General features: G+C 41.3%; 1 protein-coding gene across 3 annotated transcripts in view; it reads right to left on the bottom strand.

Moving 5' to 3' along the window:
- The window catches only part of ACOT12 (acyl-CoA thioesterase 12), a 33030-nt gene extending 17257 nt beyond the window's left edge, over positions 1-15773 (bottom strand). For all 3 annotated transcript variants that reach the window (XM_074812608.1, XM_074812610.1, XM_074812609.1), the window contains exons 1-6: positions 15549-15773; positions 12854-12923; positions 8325-8385; positions 7191-7292; positions 4808-4940; positions 2545-2695 (exon numbers count right to left, since the gene is read on the bottom strand). In XM_074812608.1, coding sequence (XP_074668709.1) covers positions 2545-2695; positions 4808-4940; positions 7191-7292; positions 8325-8385; positions 12854-12923; positions 15549-15684 — 653 coding nt within the window. In that variant the 5' untranslated portion in view covers positions 15685-15773. The remainder of the gene's footprint in view (positions 1-2544; positions 2696-4807; positions 4941-7190; positions 7293-8324; positions 8386-12853; positions 12924-15548) is intronic.
- Between the last annotated feature and the right edge of the window lie 2383 nt (positions 15774-18156).

Raw genomic sequence — 18156 nt, 5'->3', positions numbered from 1 at the left:
TTCCAATTGCACAGTGCATCCACTCACCTGTCTTTTCTTATTTCAGACCTGATCCTGGACTGTGTTCAATTACATGCAGTCAGGTTCAGCTGCGTGTCCTACTGGATCTCTTTGAAGTGCTTGTGAAATAGCCTATAGCTACTCTGGCAAAACTTTTCTGGCCTAGTACAGCATATTGTCTGTGCCAGGTGAGTACCCGTTCCACGAACATACTAGCAAAGCTGCTCTTTGGACAGATACAGTGGACAAACAGATAAACACCTGATCAAACCCAGCTACACTGCTAAAGGAAAAGTCTTGCAATACTGTGTCATCTACACTAGGGAATTCCAACAACCCACCACTTTTCTGACCTTCACAGATGTTCCAGAAAAAAATCTGCAGTACAGATACAGCTTAAGGCTTTGTGGAATCGGGATCTAGTTTGCAAGCTTTCCACAGCTGGCAAAAATTAGGTTTCTTCAGCAGTTCTAAATGTAGTCAAAGCCCCACTCTTTACTGGGATCTCTGTGCATCACATGAATAGGGAACAATATACAATAATGTCATTTATTTTTAGACTTTGAAAAAACATGCTCCGTCCTCATGCATGTGTGCAAAACTCCTCAGTAAGAATCCCATATGCACATCTGAGAATAGATTTTTCATCGTGCCGTTTTAAAACTTGAAAAATACAGCTTTGTAGTGTTCCTAGCTTTTAACTCAACTGCACTCTGCAAACTAATGTACCAGCATTGTTAAACGCACACAATTATCTGTAGCTAATTAATTGACTGGTACATCTTCTTAATAGACTAATAAATTCAAATGACTTTGTGATTTCATTAAGAATAATTTGCTCTTCTGATTTAAAATGTTAAATGGTGGTCTTATTTACAATGTTCACTATAAAGATGCAAACACAATTTTTGAAAATGAGAGGAACAAAACAGAAATTTGGCCTAAATACTTCATTTTTCCTGGAAAACTATGCCCTGAGTGCTTTTACTGCAAGTGTAAGAAATAAGGAAGTACAGATCCAGTTCAAACTAATATTACTAATATTCAAATGGATTTACTGCTATCTGCAAGATTTTAATTTCCTGTCCAGGCAAAATTGTGGGAGTGGGGGGGAGAGGGCAGAAGGAAGGCCTTTAAAAGACCTTTAAAATGCCTGTAGAAATTTATTTGTCAAGGGTTAGCCCTCCTCTTCCATTCTTCCATCAGAGTTTGTGGCCATAGCAACTCTTAACTGGCACCTTCAAAGGTCAGGTCTAATTGTGAGCGGCCTTGCAAAAGGTTTGTAGCGAGACTAGCTATTTTTCAAGCACAAACTACAAAATCTCTGTTCTCAACAAGCCTCTGTCACCAGCTATTATTCCTGAAATTTTCAACATGACAAATCATGTTTGACATTCATTAGTTCAAAGAAAATTTTTTCAGTACTTGGTTTGCTGATGTTTTCCTTCTCTTTTTAAACCTAAATGTGACTCTCACTAGGTAAAATTTGTCAAATGAAAACAGGTAAATATTTTGGGTCATGTTATGGCAAAAATCTGAAACAATCTCTTTGAAGCTGACAAAATTACACACTGGGGTAAGGTCAGTGCATTCTAATATTACTAAAACAAGCTGTTTATCCAACCACTACCGAAAATCTGTTGTTATCAGTACAACTACTGGCTACAAATCAAAACTATGTGAATAATGAATGGAGAAGTCATTTAATTATTAAAGTTAAAAAGCAAAAACATATCTAACATCCCTGCAGTGAATTAGGTCACTCAGTATGCAAGGAGAATTCAAACTGAAACTCAAGTGTTGCTTACAAAGAAGCTTTGTACGGCATCCAAGAACAAGGAAGGAGAAAAACAACGGTTTGATTTCAGGGGAAAAGAAATTAAACGGTTATGTCTAGGCCACACTGACAAGCAATACTAGGCAGTGCCAAAAAATACTTTGCACTTACTACCCGAATATGTCAGAGCCCTTTAAACTGCTAAAAATATTACAACTCATAGGATGCAAGACTCCAAGAGACTAAAAGGTTAAGTGACTTGTGGAAGGTTATGCATCCATTCTGTGTGCGCACCAACAAAATAGAACCTGCTTCGTTTGATTCTTCTTCTCTGACTTATTCTTTCTTCTGACACAGGGATCTGCAGACTAGAAGGCTGTTCATTTCTGGATATCAATTGATAGAGGTTCACTATCTGTTTTATCCTGATTTAACAACTCTGCTTTTTCAAAACACCAACCACAAGAAGTTTCTAATCCTATCTCCAATGCTGACTTTCTGCAGAGATTCTCAGGAGGATAACATAGCCTCTTTTGCCTTAGGGTCTGCATGTAACAGAAGAATAACATTTGACTCCCACAGTGGTGTGGCATGCTGTGGGAACTTTACCACACAAATAGTTCAATGGCCTCCTGCAATCTGAGGAGAAAGAAAAGTCACAAAAGTTGGGGTCTGTATTTTTCATAAAATAAATCCCTGTGAAACCCTTAATATTAAAATCACATCCATTGAGAACCATGTGCAAAGACTACAATGTAGAAAAGTACCTTGCTGAAATACTTGCCACTGTCTCCATCCAAGCCATGATCTGGCCACCAAAAGTGTTTCCATGATGGTTTGCATGAGGAGGCTGGACAAGCTCAATACTCTGTACATGAGTAAGTTCAGTTGAAACTGCATCTTCCTCTTCAAAAGTATCTGAAACATGGCAGCAACGTATTAATGAATTATTTCAGCTAGTAACTTTGATAGCAAAGAAGAAAACACCCCCAGTTACTGAAGTGTGGCATTTGCTTCAGACACAATGAAAAGAAGAAAAAAGACACAGAAGATCTCTGTTCTTTGCAAAGGAAGCAAGAGGCTAAAGATTTCCTCTGTTCTTCCAAGAGACACAAGAGGTGGGGGATGGTGTACCCCACAGTCTATCACAGCACAGTGAGTCTTCCCAGCCCTCACTATATCCTTTAAAGAAGCTCTGTCAGAAGCAGTTATTGTGAAAATTGGCTAGCGGTGAATGCAGGCAGCCAGCAGCCTCAGCATGTGCTTGTGATTATTCACGGCTGTTATGCATGACCTCTGACGGATGTTGTCAGAGCAGTTTATCACTTACTCAAATGCCTTTCATAGACTTTGACATTTGAGCATGACGTCACATGGTATGGAATATCCCTCTGGTCAGTTGGGGTCAGCTGTCCCAGTCTCCTCGCTGGTGGGGTGGTGTGAGAAGCAAAAAAGGCCTCGACTCTGAGTAAGCGCTGCTCAGCAATAACTGAAACATCAACACTCTTTCCAGCACAAATCCAAAACATAGCCTCATAGAAGCTACTATGAAGAAAATTAACTCTACTCAGCCAAAACCAGCACAACCATGTATGACGGGCACCTGTGCAAATGTGTCTAATCAAGGTTGGAGTATGACTTGATTGTTTCATAACCTGTTACAAATCTTGTGATTACCAGAGACAATATAGAACACACAAAAGAGAGAAATACGGATCTGAATCAGTAACCACCTTCTATTATGTATTTCCAATTCCACTCTCAAATGTTTATCCATACATCCTCAAGCTAATCTTTAGGTTTTTTTCAGTTATATTTTATAAGAACAGATTTAGGCATGAGATGAAGTCAGTCTTTTTAAAAGTACCTATCTGCACTAAAAGCTACTTGACCTGAATTGTACTTTTGACTTTTGCCATAATTAACTAACTTTATGATTATATAAATGTGTGGATGCATTTGACTAACTTGCACTTTGGACCTACTTAAATTGTTGCATAAGATCCACTCAGAAGACAAACTTCACTATCTGGATCTGATTTATACCTATTTTGCTACCTGGCAGCCTTCACATGCAATATTTTCCTCTCTCTTTACTGTATTTTGCTTGTTCTGTCCCTTTAAGGAGGTGAATTAGTGCTAACAATTATAAGATCCTTCGAGGAAGTTTCCAGGCAAGGCAGTGGAAAACAAAATCATCAACCTCTGATTTGACTTTAATGGTATTAACCATAAGACTGTTACCATGAAGACAAATAACTTGTTTGCTCAAGTCTCTTCAGTTCCACACAGTCTTATTAAATTGTTAAGACTAGAATTTATGTTTACAACAGGTTTCATCTTTCCTCAGTAAAACCACATAATGTCTGTTGTTTATACATGGAGTTACAGCTCAGATTTTCCAAATACTAGCATACTTCTTAACTGTTGTGAGTAATTTCTTCTGCAGGGTAACACAGGAACTTTTGAACACAACCATCATTAAGAATAGAGGTTACTATCAGAAGTAAAGACAAACTTGTTTCTTTGCTCAATTTTTCTAATTTGGTTAATTTTTTTTTTACCTATTTTGACCTCCATGCAATGAAGTTTCTCCTGCTTGTTGGGAATGATCTCACAGCGTAAACATAGTTCTTAGTGCTTTCTTGTAAAGACATGGCCAAGCCTGAGTGAATTTTATCCTTCTATCTACATTACAGCTAGTGTCATAGGACTTTATTACCGTATTGCAAAGTGCTATGTAAACTGTTAAACTTTACACATATAACCTACATGAAGATCTGCATTTTGTGTCTACTTAAATGCTTGGCCTTCAATCCTGCATTTTTAAGTCTGGAGTTTCTGAAAGACAAAGAAATAGCACTCTGCTAGAATAACTGTCTTACACACCCTCACAAATCTGGCACACGCTTTTCTACGTGATACCACAACCTCAAGGACCTCTACTCAGACGTTTTGTGTGCTTTTTTCCTCCCTTCCAGCTGCCCATGAGTCATTTGTTCCAACTTCTATGCTGACCACAGTAATCACCTTCCTTATTACTCTCCTGCATCAGGTTCTGAAAGACCTGTTCATAGCCCAGTCGGATTCTTCTTCTCTCAATAGCCAGAGTGTACTCCAGGTGGTCTTCTGTAGACAGAACCTTTACAGGTTCTAGTTCAATCTATGCAAATGAAAAAAAAAAAAAAAAGTTCTGAAAGCCACAATCATAACAAAGTGTACTTTGAACTTAAATGGCATCAGCATTTTCTACAACCTTTTGCTATCAACTGTCTGAGATGACAAGTTCTATTAATACAAACAAGCACAGAGTTAAAGTTCAAGAGATTCTGTATTATCCTTTCAGAATTATTAAAATTCAATGACAAAGTGCTTTTAGCTTTTAAATACAAACATCCATGAGAGCACATGCAGTTTAAGACAGTTCTCATTTAAAAAAAAAAAAAAAAATCTTAATATGAGGGTTTGAGCATTGAATTTTTGTATCAGAAAAATAATCCAGTCACATTGATCAGTGGTGTAGTCTATTGGAAGGTGTACCCCAGAGCCCGCTCCCATTCACTACACAAATAGCCCTCCTCCTCTTTCACAATTCACTCTATACTCACAGATCCATTCCATCTATCTGAGGACTTATTTTCAAAGAAGCACTGGTTTCCTGAGGTGGAGAAGAAACACATGAACACCCAGCACGTGGTGCAGCTTCAGACTCTATACATTCATGCCCAAAATGCTACATGTGCCTAGACACACACCCTTCTCCTGCCAGGATCAGAACTTCTCCTCCCTTAAGTGCTAATTCCCGTGTATGCAGTTCAATGACAAACTGAACCCAAACCTGCACTGGCTTAAGAAAACCACTACATTTAGATAAATACTGCAGAGGTGCCACTGAACAGTCACTTGTGTGATTTGTCTACAAGGTCTAGCCTCAGAAACCTTAAAATAATGTACAAGCACTGCAACACAGACAAATTCAACATTTTGTGTCCTGCAGTTAGGACACAACAGTTAGGACATTAGCTGCTGCTAATGTTTCTCAGTCTTTGAGTCTTCATGCAAAGCTCTTGAGTCTTTGAGTCTTCATCCCATGCTCTTGTAGTTTCCTTTGTTCCCTTCTGGTCCCCCTCAAGAGCTTCCTAGCTTTTTCCAGATGGTCCAGCTAAAAGGTTAAGACGGTGAGTGCATACTGTTGCTCTCTGCACAACTTTAGCAACAGTTTTTCAGAAAAGTGGATTTGAAAAAACATTCTTTAATTTCTCCAAGACTTTAATTTGTGATGGAATTTGAATTGAAGTCTCAAACTCCCTCTGGGCCATTCCTGTCTTAAGCCTAATCTTAGTTAATCATCACCAATTTAATCCTGAATTAACCTCCCTGGAAATTTGGGCAAAAGGTAAATGGGTTGATGTCATGGATATATCAAACCAATAATAAACAATTCTTACTTTATACTATTTTAGTGCTTTCAGGTTAACCGATTTAGCCATTATCTTTTCAGAGACAAGGTGGGCTTTAGTTTCGCTAAAACTGTTCTAATCTGTTTCTTCTGCAAACTTAATATATCATTGCAGAAGAGAAAGCAGCAATTATTTGATATATTAATTACTCATGGGATGACTGCTCTCTGCCAATCTGCAGTGGATGTTAAAAGGGCAGAGTCACTGTCATAACACATTCAACAAGACAGGAAAGTCAGATCTATGATTCTAGTTGCTCACGTTCAAGAAAGTAGAATACAACATACAAAGCAAATTTATTAAGATGATCTGAGGAATATCTGGCCTTTCTCAGGTGAAAACTTTAAAAGAACTGTGCCTGTTTGGCACAGCAATGTGAAGGCCAGCCAGTACCATGGCTGACTTCTAAATACCTCCAGGAAACCAAACACTGGGGAAAAGAAAAAGCAATGGCATGAAAACTAATTAACATGAATGGCAAACAATTAATTTAGATTGGAAGCTAGCTTAAAAAAGTCTTCTATCTGAACAGTGATATTTGAATGACCTCCTCAAAAGGGGGAGTGAAGGATAAAGAAACCCCACCCTCAACACCCTTACAGGTTTCAGGATAACAGATCAGTTTCTGAAAAGGAGAGACTGTGCAGACTCACAGAGATCTCTCTTCCAGCACTTGCATTTGTCAATACTGCAGCTCTTTACAAAGACACCAGTTCTATTACTAGCAAGTGTGCAAGAGAAAGTGGAAACAATAAAGAGCAAATAAACAATTTCAGAGCAAAGATGTGTGAAAAAAAATGTCCATAAAATCTGGACTTCATGCTGATTTCCTATTACTGATCAGAATAAACAGGTGTGAACATTTTCCTGTGTTTCACAACCACAAAAGTTGGGTTATTTCACAGAAACTCCGTCCTAGTAACTTGAAGCATAGAAGAAAACAGAAAGAATACCTTTCCAGCACCAACTGGTTTGGCTACATATGTTGCATATGCCACGCTCACCATTTTTTCAACATTAGTCAAAACATCCTGTACTGTAACCTTGATGCCAACCTACAAGGAAGGAGGTAGTGGAGGAAGGAGACAAAAAAAAACGGTATTTACATCATTGTCAGTTGAGTTGAGACAAAATGGTGCAGTGTTAATAAAATCAATCATATCCAGTCTCTCAAACCTAAAAGAAAAAAGGTAAAAAACCTGCTCTGCTATTACTGATACATCTCTGAACATGTAAGAACTTCACAGTATTTGCTGAGCTCTGAAAAGCTTTTCAGTACAACTGTGTATGTATGTATGTAAAGTAAAAAATAGAAAAGACACTTAGATTTGGTTTTATGGATATCTCTTTCCATTTACTTGTGCCCCATCTGAATCTTTCTAAGATGTGTGTGAGCAAAAAAGTCTGTATAAATATATAAAACACCCTGAAACACTTGAGGGTGAAGCACTGTATTTGATCCTGTGAGACAGGCCTGATGTGCATCAAAGCTTATGATTTTTTTCTAAATTTTAGAACCTTTTGGAATGCATTCTCTGTGAGATGCACCACTCCCACTAATATTAATGAGAATTGGAGTTGGGCACAATGCAGAGAAAAGCACCCTTGAACCTTAAGGTTCAATTCCAATTTCAAGTAAGTGATTGGGCAATGCATTGCATACTTGTTACAATATGGAGAATAAGAACACGCATACACCTGAGATAAATATTTTTGTACCAGAAGTTTCAAAACTACATAGAACTCCATCTGTTCAGAGAATCCTGGCTCTGATCTGAAGACTGATTAGAGGTCAATAGCTTTGGACTGGACCAACACTACCTACTCCATCCTGTTCATTACACCTGCCAAAGATTTTAAGTCCTCAGGGTCCAGTTTCTATTTTGACATGGATTATTTTACAGGAATTGTTCAATTATAATAGTCATTATGAAATCAGAGTTTCATTAAGTGGTGTTATGGTTTAGATATCTGCACAAAGCTTCTTCTGAAACAAATAAGACTGGACCCATGTTACATTCCTCTACTCCTCCCACCTCTCTTCTATTCTTTAGATATTGTTAGGAATAAGAGTGATGATCTCTTACCTCCATGCTGGTTTTGAATGCTCTGTTCACCTTAGCCTTGATGGTAATAATTTGTCCAACCCTGTTAAGAAGAATAACATCTTATGGTATGTAATCACGCAGCTCAGTAAGGGCTTGAACCTGCCTCTCTAGGTATTCCTAGTAGTAGTGAAGAAAATCTCATTAATCAGTCTGTGTCTTCTATACTGTACTGAAAATGCACTGAAACAGGTTTAGCACTGTTAGTCATCAATCAGACTTCATTCATGCTCAGTAACGATTTTTGTCACTCAGAAAACTGCAAAAGCTTAATACCAGCATTCTTTCTCCTTGCTGATGTCTGTATGATGTCAGGTGTGCTTTAGGCCCCAAGTCCCCCAAGAAATTTTGGCCTAGATTCTGGTTTTGCTCAAAGGCACATCCTGCGGTGAGTTACACCAAATCACTAAGTATAGCTGCAAAACCACACAAGATATACCCCATGTGCATTCTCGAGCATACCTATACATGCACATGAGGAAAAAATCCCAGGACAAAAAGTGCTCTTCGACATCTTTGAAGGGTGGGTAAAGAGTTCACTTTCTACATTTTGGCCAAAACCAGGGCTGCAGCATGTCCCTTCTGTCCTAACAGCATACCACTGAACAACTACTCTCTCCCATTTACCTACATAGAATACCTAGACAGAATTATATATTTTTACTTACATAGAATCAAATTTAAATGAGAAAGTAATTTCTTTCCTTCCGGAATTTCTAAAGTACCTGTTATGTGTTGGTAACAAGAGTAACCTTTGTCTTCAACCCCCTAACATCCTAACAGAAGGCAATGCTGAAAGGTTGGAAAGACAGCACTTTCTCCTGAAGTTGCCTTATTGAGCAGAGCAGTAAAAGGACATGATGTGCATGCTAAGTCAGAGCCACAACCACAATAACTGAGCATCAGGCCACTGCCTTCAGGGAATTTAGACTGACTTGCAACTGCTAAAGATCAGACTCAGAGCAGGCAAAGTACAGCTAGACATCTGAGACTGCAAAATATAACTCAGACTGCTTGAGTACCTATGAGATAGGCATTTACAGCTAATGATTTGACACAGTTATGACCCCAGTTTATAAAAAAAAATTCTTTGTAATTTCTTCCTAATTTAATGAATAGGGTTTTGACATGTAAAGCTTTTCTTAAACTGTTTATCTCAATGCCAGAATTTCAAATGAATTGTTACCAAACACTAAAATGGGGAATAGGAAACCTGCTCCATCAGGAACAACCAACTACACAGAAACTTTCTCTTTCTTGTCCACATTCAAGAACGCTAGTGGAAGCCTTTGAGTAGACGGGGGGAGAAATGGTTAGAGGAAAGAATTAGGACTATCTGCAGATACACAGCCCTCATTAGTTTTTGAAGAATGTATTCAGAAGGAGTTTTTCCATCATTCATTGCAAAGAAAAAGCACAATTATTAACGTAATAGTTCTAAACTACACAGCTAAGGGAACCACCAGCTCATTTACAAAAAAAGAGAATGTGTTCAGAACAGTAACAAAATATTTATGTTTAAGATTGGAAAAGAAGTTAACATTATGGTCTCGTAAAAAGGCCTTAGAAAGCATAAGAGACAGAACTCACTCAAGTACCCTGAAACACCTCTGAAGACTGTGTGTCTGTCACAAAACTCCCAAGAGAACACAGCAGCAATGACAAGTACAAGGTGAAAAAAAGACAGAATATATTCATGAGATACTCTGTGTTTGAACATGACACATGCTGATAGTGAGTGTGAGGCTTTTCTTAAAAGAAGGAGAGTCCAGAGTCTCTGCAGATGCTTGCAGAGGACGTCATGGTCCCTGCCAAGACACGATGCTGCATTGTCCATGAGGTCCCAGCAGTGACTGCAGAGGTCTCTACCTCAGGCTTACTGTCAGGGTGCTGTTCTTCTCTACAAAGACTGTTTATTTGACCTTTGTCAGTGACACCTCCCTGGTGACCTCTCCTCCTCTGTGTGATGACATTGCATAACAGAGGTTGAGAGAGGTAAATCTGGGTCTGTCCGCCTTTGAGGAAACTGCAGGGTAGGAACAACAGAACAAAGCTGGACATGATCTCACTCAGCCTGAGACACCAGTCCCGCAATGAGGTGAGTTTGGACTGCACAGACATTAGACACCCTGACTGACTGACTGGCATCTTCCCTGGTGCTCCAGCCCGTGCAGCTGGACTCACATTTCGCCATAGAAAAGTGTAGGCCTCTGGGGTCCGTGGCCATATCAGAAAATAATGATGTCTGAACTGAGGTGATCAGGTGGTGTGATACCAAAACATCTTTTCATACACTTTCAGGAGCTGTTTCAGAATGAAATGTTTTACATTGTATCATGTATTCTGGCTCTGGACAAACTGATGTAAGCCAAAAGATCTGATCAGCTTGGGTGCTAATAGATAAGTAAGGGCAGAAGTCCCAGACCACCACGCTTTCACTTGTAACTGGCAGAAAGCTTCTGAAATGTATCAGAGTGAACTGAATATGATTTACATAGGGAGCACTAACAAAATTTAAATAAATGTAATTTAAAATCAGATGTTCTTATTACCACTGAATTGCTACATATTAAAAGACAAGGAAGAGGGATTTATTAGTTATCATGGCATAAAACTGAGTTTTGCAATATACGGATTTGTGGAAATCTGTTTCCATGTCAACTGAAAAGAAATATGCACACAAGAGTTAATCTAAGACTTACAGAACATCTGGTAACCTGAGTTAGGCAAATGCAACCTTACAGCAGGTAACTTACAGAACATGTTTTTAATTTACAAGAATGAGATACAAGAGGTCTCTTATTTGTGCAAGATGTTTGTATAATCAACAAGATCTGGCAAAATTTAGGACATTACAGGGTAAGCTACAAACAGGATGTTAGGGATGACGGGAGGCTGAAAAATAATTACTGAAACCACTTCACAGTTACTATGTTTGTACTCTATATTCTTGTTAAAAATGAAACATTGGCACCACAAGTGGAAGGAGAACTAGAGACATAGTCAGAAACAAATTTGGAAGGAAAAGTGTTGTCATTATATTTTAGAAGTTCTGTTCTGCTCTCAGAAACAAGAGACAAAATTGCTCTGAAGCTACTGAAGTCTGAAACATTAGGCCTGAAAGAAAAACATTACCCTGACTTCATTTGTAGGAGTCTTTGATTACAGTTTTCACAGACAGAATTTTTTCCTAAGGACAAAATTAAAACCACAGAACAATTACAGGCAAGACAAACACCTTAAAAATTTTGTAAAACAGACCAAGAAATTCTCCTGAGTTCTAGATTCAGTATGAACATGTTCACTTCTTTGCTACTGGTTCTAGTTCTCATCCTAACGGCTGCTACTCTAAAAATCCACTGTTGAAGTGGGAGTGGATACTTATCTTACACTCGTGTACTGCAAAGTTTTGAATTGACATCAGCTGTACATTTGACAGACAATGTTGCTTCATTCACAGTCAGGACAACTGCATGTGCATAGGTCTGTGTAATCAGGTCCACCCCATCTAAGCAGTCATTAATTTCCAGACTGCAAGGTGTACAAACACACGAAAAATACAGAGTAATGGCTTTAAGTTTCTGTAATGATATGGTTTAGGAATAAATGTGCTATTTTCTCTTACAGTGTCTTTTATCCCTTGGAAAATCATGAAAAATGGTTAAAACAAAAATTAAGTCCTGTATTATCTTGTAGACTCAGTCAATATTCAGTGATCACAAATGCAAAACATTTCTGTTTTGTTACATCATTTTTTTTAAAAGAAAAGAGAAGGTAAGAAATAAAGATGTCCTGGTTTAGCCAGGATACGGTTAAGTTTCCCCAGCAGTGGTGGGGGGAGCTGTAGCCGGGTTATATATCATGCGGACGTCACATCCTGGCGCCTAAGCGAGACGGGTCAGTTAACACGTGTGTTATGCCATCGCGCTTCTCACTGCTGTATTGGTAGATATTTTGCTCTGTTCATTATTATTATTGTTACTGTTATTGTTGTTGTTGTTGTTTGTTGTGTTACTGTTGCTCTGTTGTATTAAACCTTTCCTTATCTAAGCCCTGGGGCTTTGTATTTCACTCCCTTTGTGGGGGAGGGGCAGCGGCCGAGTGGTCTCAGACCCTGGCAGGGACTAAACTACCACAAAAGACCACTTGCAACAATAAAAAATTAGAACAATAACTGTTATAGGCATGTATTCCTTATTTAACAGAGCTGAGTAATGGCCTGCAGCATTCACTTTAACTAAAGCCAAAGATCACTGAACCATGAGTTTCTCACCTGGCACCTAGGTCGCCAAGTCAAAGTAGCTACAGTTTATTTTTGACCTGTGAAATTGATCTGTTTTCTAGGTGGGTCAGGTTATCACAGATAGAAAAGAGCAGTTTTGAGACTTAACCCTGTGACTCTGGGGAGTTCATTGGCCTGCTATCACAGATTTTATAATGCCTCAGTTTATCTCTGCCAAATAATAATCTATAGAATGAAAACATTTGACAGTTGTTAACTGGTTTTGTACCTGGCAGCCTCTTCAAACTGTATGTCATCCATAGATGCTGTCACGCAAGACACACCAGCATGTTTCTCAGCTTCAAAAGAGACACATGGACACACAATTACCACATTGCATTTGCAGCAAGCTATTCATCTATATACTTGTGCATGAGAGACAGAGATGAAACACAGTAGATCCCAGTTCTTCCTTTGATCACCCTAAAGCAAGTTTGCGGTGGACCCCTTAGAAAAAAAGCTAAATAAGATTAAAGTTAATAGTTACCGTGAAATAAGGGTAACATCAGGAGATGAGACTAGATGATGGTAAAGATTCTACTCAGTTTGAAAAGCTCTGTTTAAGGTCTTTCTCTAAAAATGAACATCCTGGTAAGAAAGGACTAACAAGCATGTTGCACGACAAAAGGAGTCACAAAGTGTTAACCAGTGAGGAAGTTTTGTCACTTGAGGATTCTCGGACACAGCAGAAAGATCTACTGGCTTGTTAGAGTGGTCACAGCAGTGGAAAGCAGGTAAGTACATGTCCTCAGTGCTGTACTAAAAATGCAGAAACTAAATAAAAACAAATACAAACAAGATTTAAAAATTCAAAACCAAGTATTTACTTATTGTAAAATATTTTTACCAAAATTTGAACTGTGTTCTTCATCTCCCTAATATGCATTTTGTTGTGAAAAAACAATGCACCCTATTTATATTAATTATGAAGGTTAATCTGGAAAAGGTAAACTTCTTCTTTACTGTTAATATTTAATAGCCCAATAGTTCTCTTTTACCGCAAGTTATTGTGATTTATTATTTATTTGACCATAGCACCTAGAGTTCCAAGTCAGAGGCTAAATCTCTACCACGGTAGGAGCTGCATAAACACAGGGAACCCCCCTTCCAAAAAGTTTCCTGAGTGACAGAGGCAAAAGAGAACACTAACAGGAAACCTAGAAAACAGCACTGCAAAACAGGCAGGAATTCTCACTCCCAAGCAGCCCAATATTTTTAGTGAGCATCGCAAGAAAAAGCTTGGAGGAATTAGAGGATGGTGCACCAGTTATACCAGTATCTGAGGAGTTCCCTTTGAAAATATGAGGGTTAAACACATGAAGGCACTTGTTAGAAATACAAAAAACTGCAATGAAAGGGAAGAGGTCACTGTTGACTAAGGCTGGAATCACCACTGTGATGTTTGCGATGAGTAAGATAGTGATAGTCATAAATAGCCTCAAAAGTGAGGAAGTAGCCAGACAGGTGGATAACACAGAAAGCAGCAGGATATGAAGTGAGGTAGGTGCAAAACCCAGGCACTTGCAACTGCACCAGCTGGAACTGATGCAGGTGGAGAGATGGTAAAGTCAAAGAAATCCATGCCTGGCATGTTGAGTTTGCTGTGACCAAAAAAGCAAAGCGAGGGGAGATGTTAAAAATCCTTTGTGTGCGATGGGACTAGCCCTGTGGCATGAATGACTGCTGCTGCCCTAAGTCTAACCAAGTAAAAGCAATTATGAAAGTGAGCTCTAGTGGCAGATTTGCAGCTGATGAAGATCATCACAGGTTAACCCGAGCCCAGGGAGCAAAGATGAACCACTGTAGCAGCTAGGACTCTGACACTTCAGAGCAGGGACCTGAGTTCAAGGGTTGCTGAGATCAGTTCAGAGTCTCTTCACAAAGAGCACTGTTAAGGGGTAAATTGCTGAAGGGCTGAAATCAAATGACTCCTTCGTCCTAAAATAAATCTCAAAAAAAGTGTGATCATACTAGGAAGTTGCTACGTGCTAGGTAGTTTCTGGGTTATTGTGTGGGACAAGTTCTCCAGGATCCCAACTCTTTCTATATAGGAAGCGCAGATTATGTAAAGCCGCACCAAGCGCAGCACACACCTACGCAGCGAGCGCACCACGGTCACCGCGTCGCATGGAGACGCCATCCAGACATGAGTTCCTCAAATATACCCGCTATTCTCCACAAGGCTCATTATGGACTGCTAATGTATGCAGCTGTACTTGGAAACGGAGTTCACTGACAGCAGAGATGGCAGAGCCTTGGGTTTTCTTAGTGCTTTAGATGCGGCTTTCACTTCCAGAAGTTAGCTGAGGAGATTTTAAAAGTTTTTGAAGCTGAGTTACACCAGACACAGAGCACTCTGCATGCTGGTTGGATTTGTGGTGGTTTTTTTTTTTTTTTTTTCCCACCCATGTGCCAGTATTCTTAAATTAGTACTTTTCTTTCTTCTAGTATTTCTCTTTTTTCCATCCCTTTTTTCCCTCCGCTGCTCTTTTTAAATTCTCCTCATCCTAACCACCATCACCCCCTTCTTCGCTATCCCCTGAGATCTGATGCTCCTCTCCAGCCCCACAAGCCTTCTCACTCACTTGATGCCTGTTCCTAATCTGAACCCCCAAATCTCACACACTCCCCCTGCCTAAAACCTTCCCTCAAGCCCCCCTTTTCCCAGCTACCCAGGGGAAAAATTTCACCTCCTCCTCGCCTGTCATCGGCAAATACCGGGACGGGGCTACCGGTTTTCAGGGAACGAGACGCTGTCCGCACACAGCCGGCGAGTTTAAGTCGCATTTCTGAGGGGAGGGGGGCACAGGGCGGCCTCCGGGGCACAGCGTGGCGGGGGCGCCTCTCCCCGCCGCCCTGAGGGGACGCTCCCCCTCCCTCCCTCCCGCCCTCCGGCCGGGCCGCTGCCGCCCCTGCCCCTCTACCTGCGAGGCAGGCCGTGGCGTCCATCCACTTGAGGAGCTGCCCGGCGCCCAGCTCCCCGCGGTGGTTGGCGTGGGCCGGGAAGACGGTCTGGCACATGCAGACGCTGCCGCCCGCCGCCGGCGCGCCCCGCTCCATGGCCCCAAAGAGTGAGGGGGCAGCGGCGGCCGAGGCTCCCCCGGGCACGCAGAGAGGCAGCGCTGGCCCGGCTCGGCCTCTCCGCTGCCTCCCGGGCTGGGGCGGGACCGGCCCGCCCCAACGCCCAGGGCTGAGGTGAACTCGCCTCTGGCCGGGCAGCGCCGCTGCAGGGGAGGCGGGAAGGAGCCGCCGTGCTGAGGGGAAGCGAGGAGGTGCCAGGGCGCGTATCGGGGCACCGCAGAGCCAACGCGGCCCCCGCAGGGCAGAGGAGGGTGGCAGCGGGGCTGTGGCCCGTTGTTACCGCCCTGCTGCCCGTTTCCATGCCCCGCGGCCCCTGCCCCCGGGCCTCTGAGGCCGCCTCATGGCCTGGCATCAGCCGCCACGATGGCGCGGCGGGCAAGAGCCTGTGCCGCTGGTGGCTTTCGGCGTGCGCATCGCCACTGGAATATTTATAGTTTGCCCAGATTATTATTATTTTTCTTTTATCGAAGTCTTGCTCTCCTGTGTTGTCACCAACTTGACAGCCCAGCAGATGGGCGCAGGGAAGACACGTTCCCATCTCCAGACACTGGTGGTCCCAGCAGGAAGGTGCCGCGGCCTGGTGAACGAGTGTCACTGCTGGTATGGACATTTTGACACCTACCTCGGTTGCCATGGCCCCAGTCACCTATTCCCACAGGAGTTAATAACTGGAGACCTCATAGACAGCTTCTCCTCTTGCGTCCTCCTCCTCACATAGCTAGCAGGGTACTGCAGGATATTGCTGCTCTTGCAAGCTATGAAAATATAAGCATTGCTGAGGAAGAGTAGAGCAATCACTCTTGAATCGGTCAGAAAGGTCAACGTTTGACTATTGCCATGGATACAGCGTTATTGCTATTGAAGGCTCAGCCACTTTGAAGAGGGCAGTTTGGAGATATGCTCACGGGCTGGGCTTGTCAGCTGTTAAGGCAGGGCTGGTTGGTGAACCAGACATGTTGCTTCAACAGAGCAGAGTGTGTAACCTGTAAATGGTCTTTAAGGAAAGACTGCAAAGCTTATATTTGACTCTGCTATCTTTCCCCTCCTGGATATTGTAAATAGCATGGTTTTCAATAGAGCAGCAAGACTATTTGTTTTCTGTAGTGTTTCCTTACAGCCTTTCCTCTTTATCATCTAGCTACAACTTGTTATCCACTATTCCAATGACAGGCTTCCCATGTTTATTAAAAACATACATAAATTTATATCATGAATGCTGGTTCATTTAAACATTGTTAAAGATCCAGCTTTAACCTGTAACAGCCAGGAAAATTTGAATTTTAACCGACCTGCCTCACCAAGATAGTGTTTCTAAGTGGAGTAGGGATTTTCTTCCCACATGGTCTGTTACTATCATTGCACTATAGCAAGATCTGTTTCTTTTTAACATAGCCTTTTAGCAAGCAACAGGATGGCTTGTACCATCATACCAGTTACATTCCAGAGGACACTGGCTCTCAGAATCAGCATGCTGTGCTATTCCCTAGATTTATTTCTGTTCTGTTGCGTCAGACAAAAAAGTTTGTACTGATTTCTCTTTCCTTCTTTGACTGGCTTCTGTGAAGGAAAGAAACAGACTCTCTTGAATTGGCAGTGGCATACCTCAGTCTTGCTACCTGAACAGCGTTTGTCCACAGTGTGCAGCCAGTATTTTCGCCTTGTCTGCTCAATCCAGATGACAAAAACCCAGGTATCGACTTCTCACACCATGGATCCTGGATCTCAGAAGAGTATTCAAACAGAACTAAACATTTTTCTATTTAAAAAAAAAAAAAAAATTAACTTGTGTTTTGCCTGCCTAGGCCAGTAATTTGCAAATTTGTTTTCAGGTTTACCTTTGTCATGCTCATTGGCCAGGATTTCTCTAAGATAATGCTTATTTGTTGTTCTTTCACAGGTAGCTTTCCCCTCCATTTAACATAGTGCCAGTGGTCAGGTGTTTGGCTCGTAATATATCTGTTGTCTGCTGGGAGATCAGGAGCTACAAAGCTGTTAGTGTCACAGAGAGGTAAAAGTTAAATGTAAATCTGCTCACACCTAAAACTCTCTGAAGTATGTGGAGGAGTACATGCTTGGGGTGAGTGGTCAGCAGACCTCTCAGGCTGCGTGGAGGAGTTTTTAAGAAACAGAAAAGGTGACTTCTTTTGTTTCTGTTGGGAAAAGCTGGTATTTGAAAAACACACCTCAGAGCTGTATATACCCCTTGATGTCTAAGGGAAGGATGTATTTTGAAATATGTCCACTGGAAGTAGGAGCTGCCCTTCAAGAACAGGAATGGCCACCCAGGATCCAAATGAGCAACACACATGCCTTCCACTGCTTTGGACACTTGGCAGGCACACCTGGAGACTGAGGTGAGGGAACTCACAGCCTAAAATGCCCTTTTCCCAACGAGCCTCTGATTTTGTATGCTGCATTTCTCCTGCCCTCCAGCTCCTCTCCTTGGACCCT

Source organism: Strix aluco, chromosome Z (assembly GCF_031877795.1).
Source record: "Strix aluco isolate bStrAlu1 chromosome Z, bStrAlu1.hap1, whole genome shotgun sequence".
NCBI lineage: Eukaryota > Metazoa > Chordata > Aves > Strigiformes > Strigidae > Strix > Strix aluco.
The sequence above is the reverse complement of the archived record's forward strand: the minus strand, read 5'-3'. Positions and strand labels throughout refer to the sequence as shown.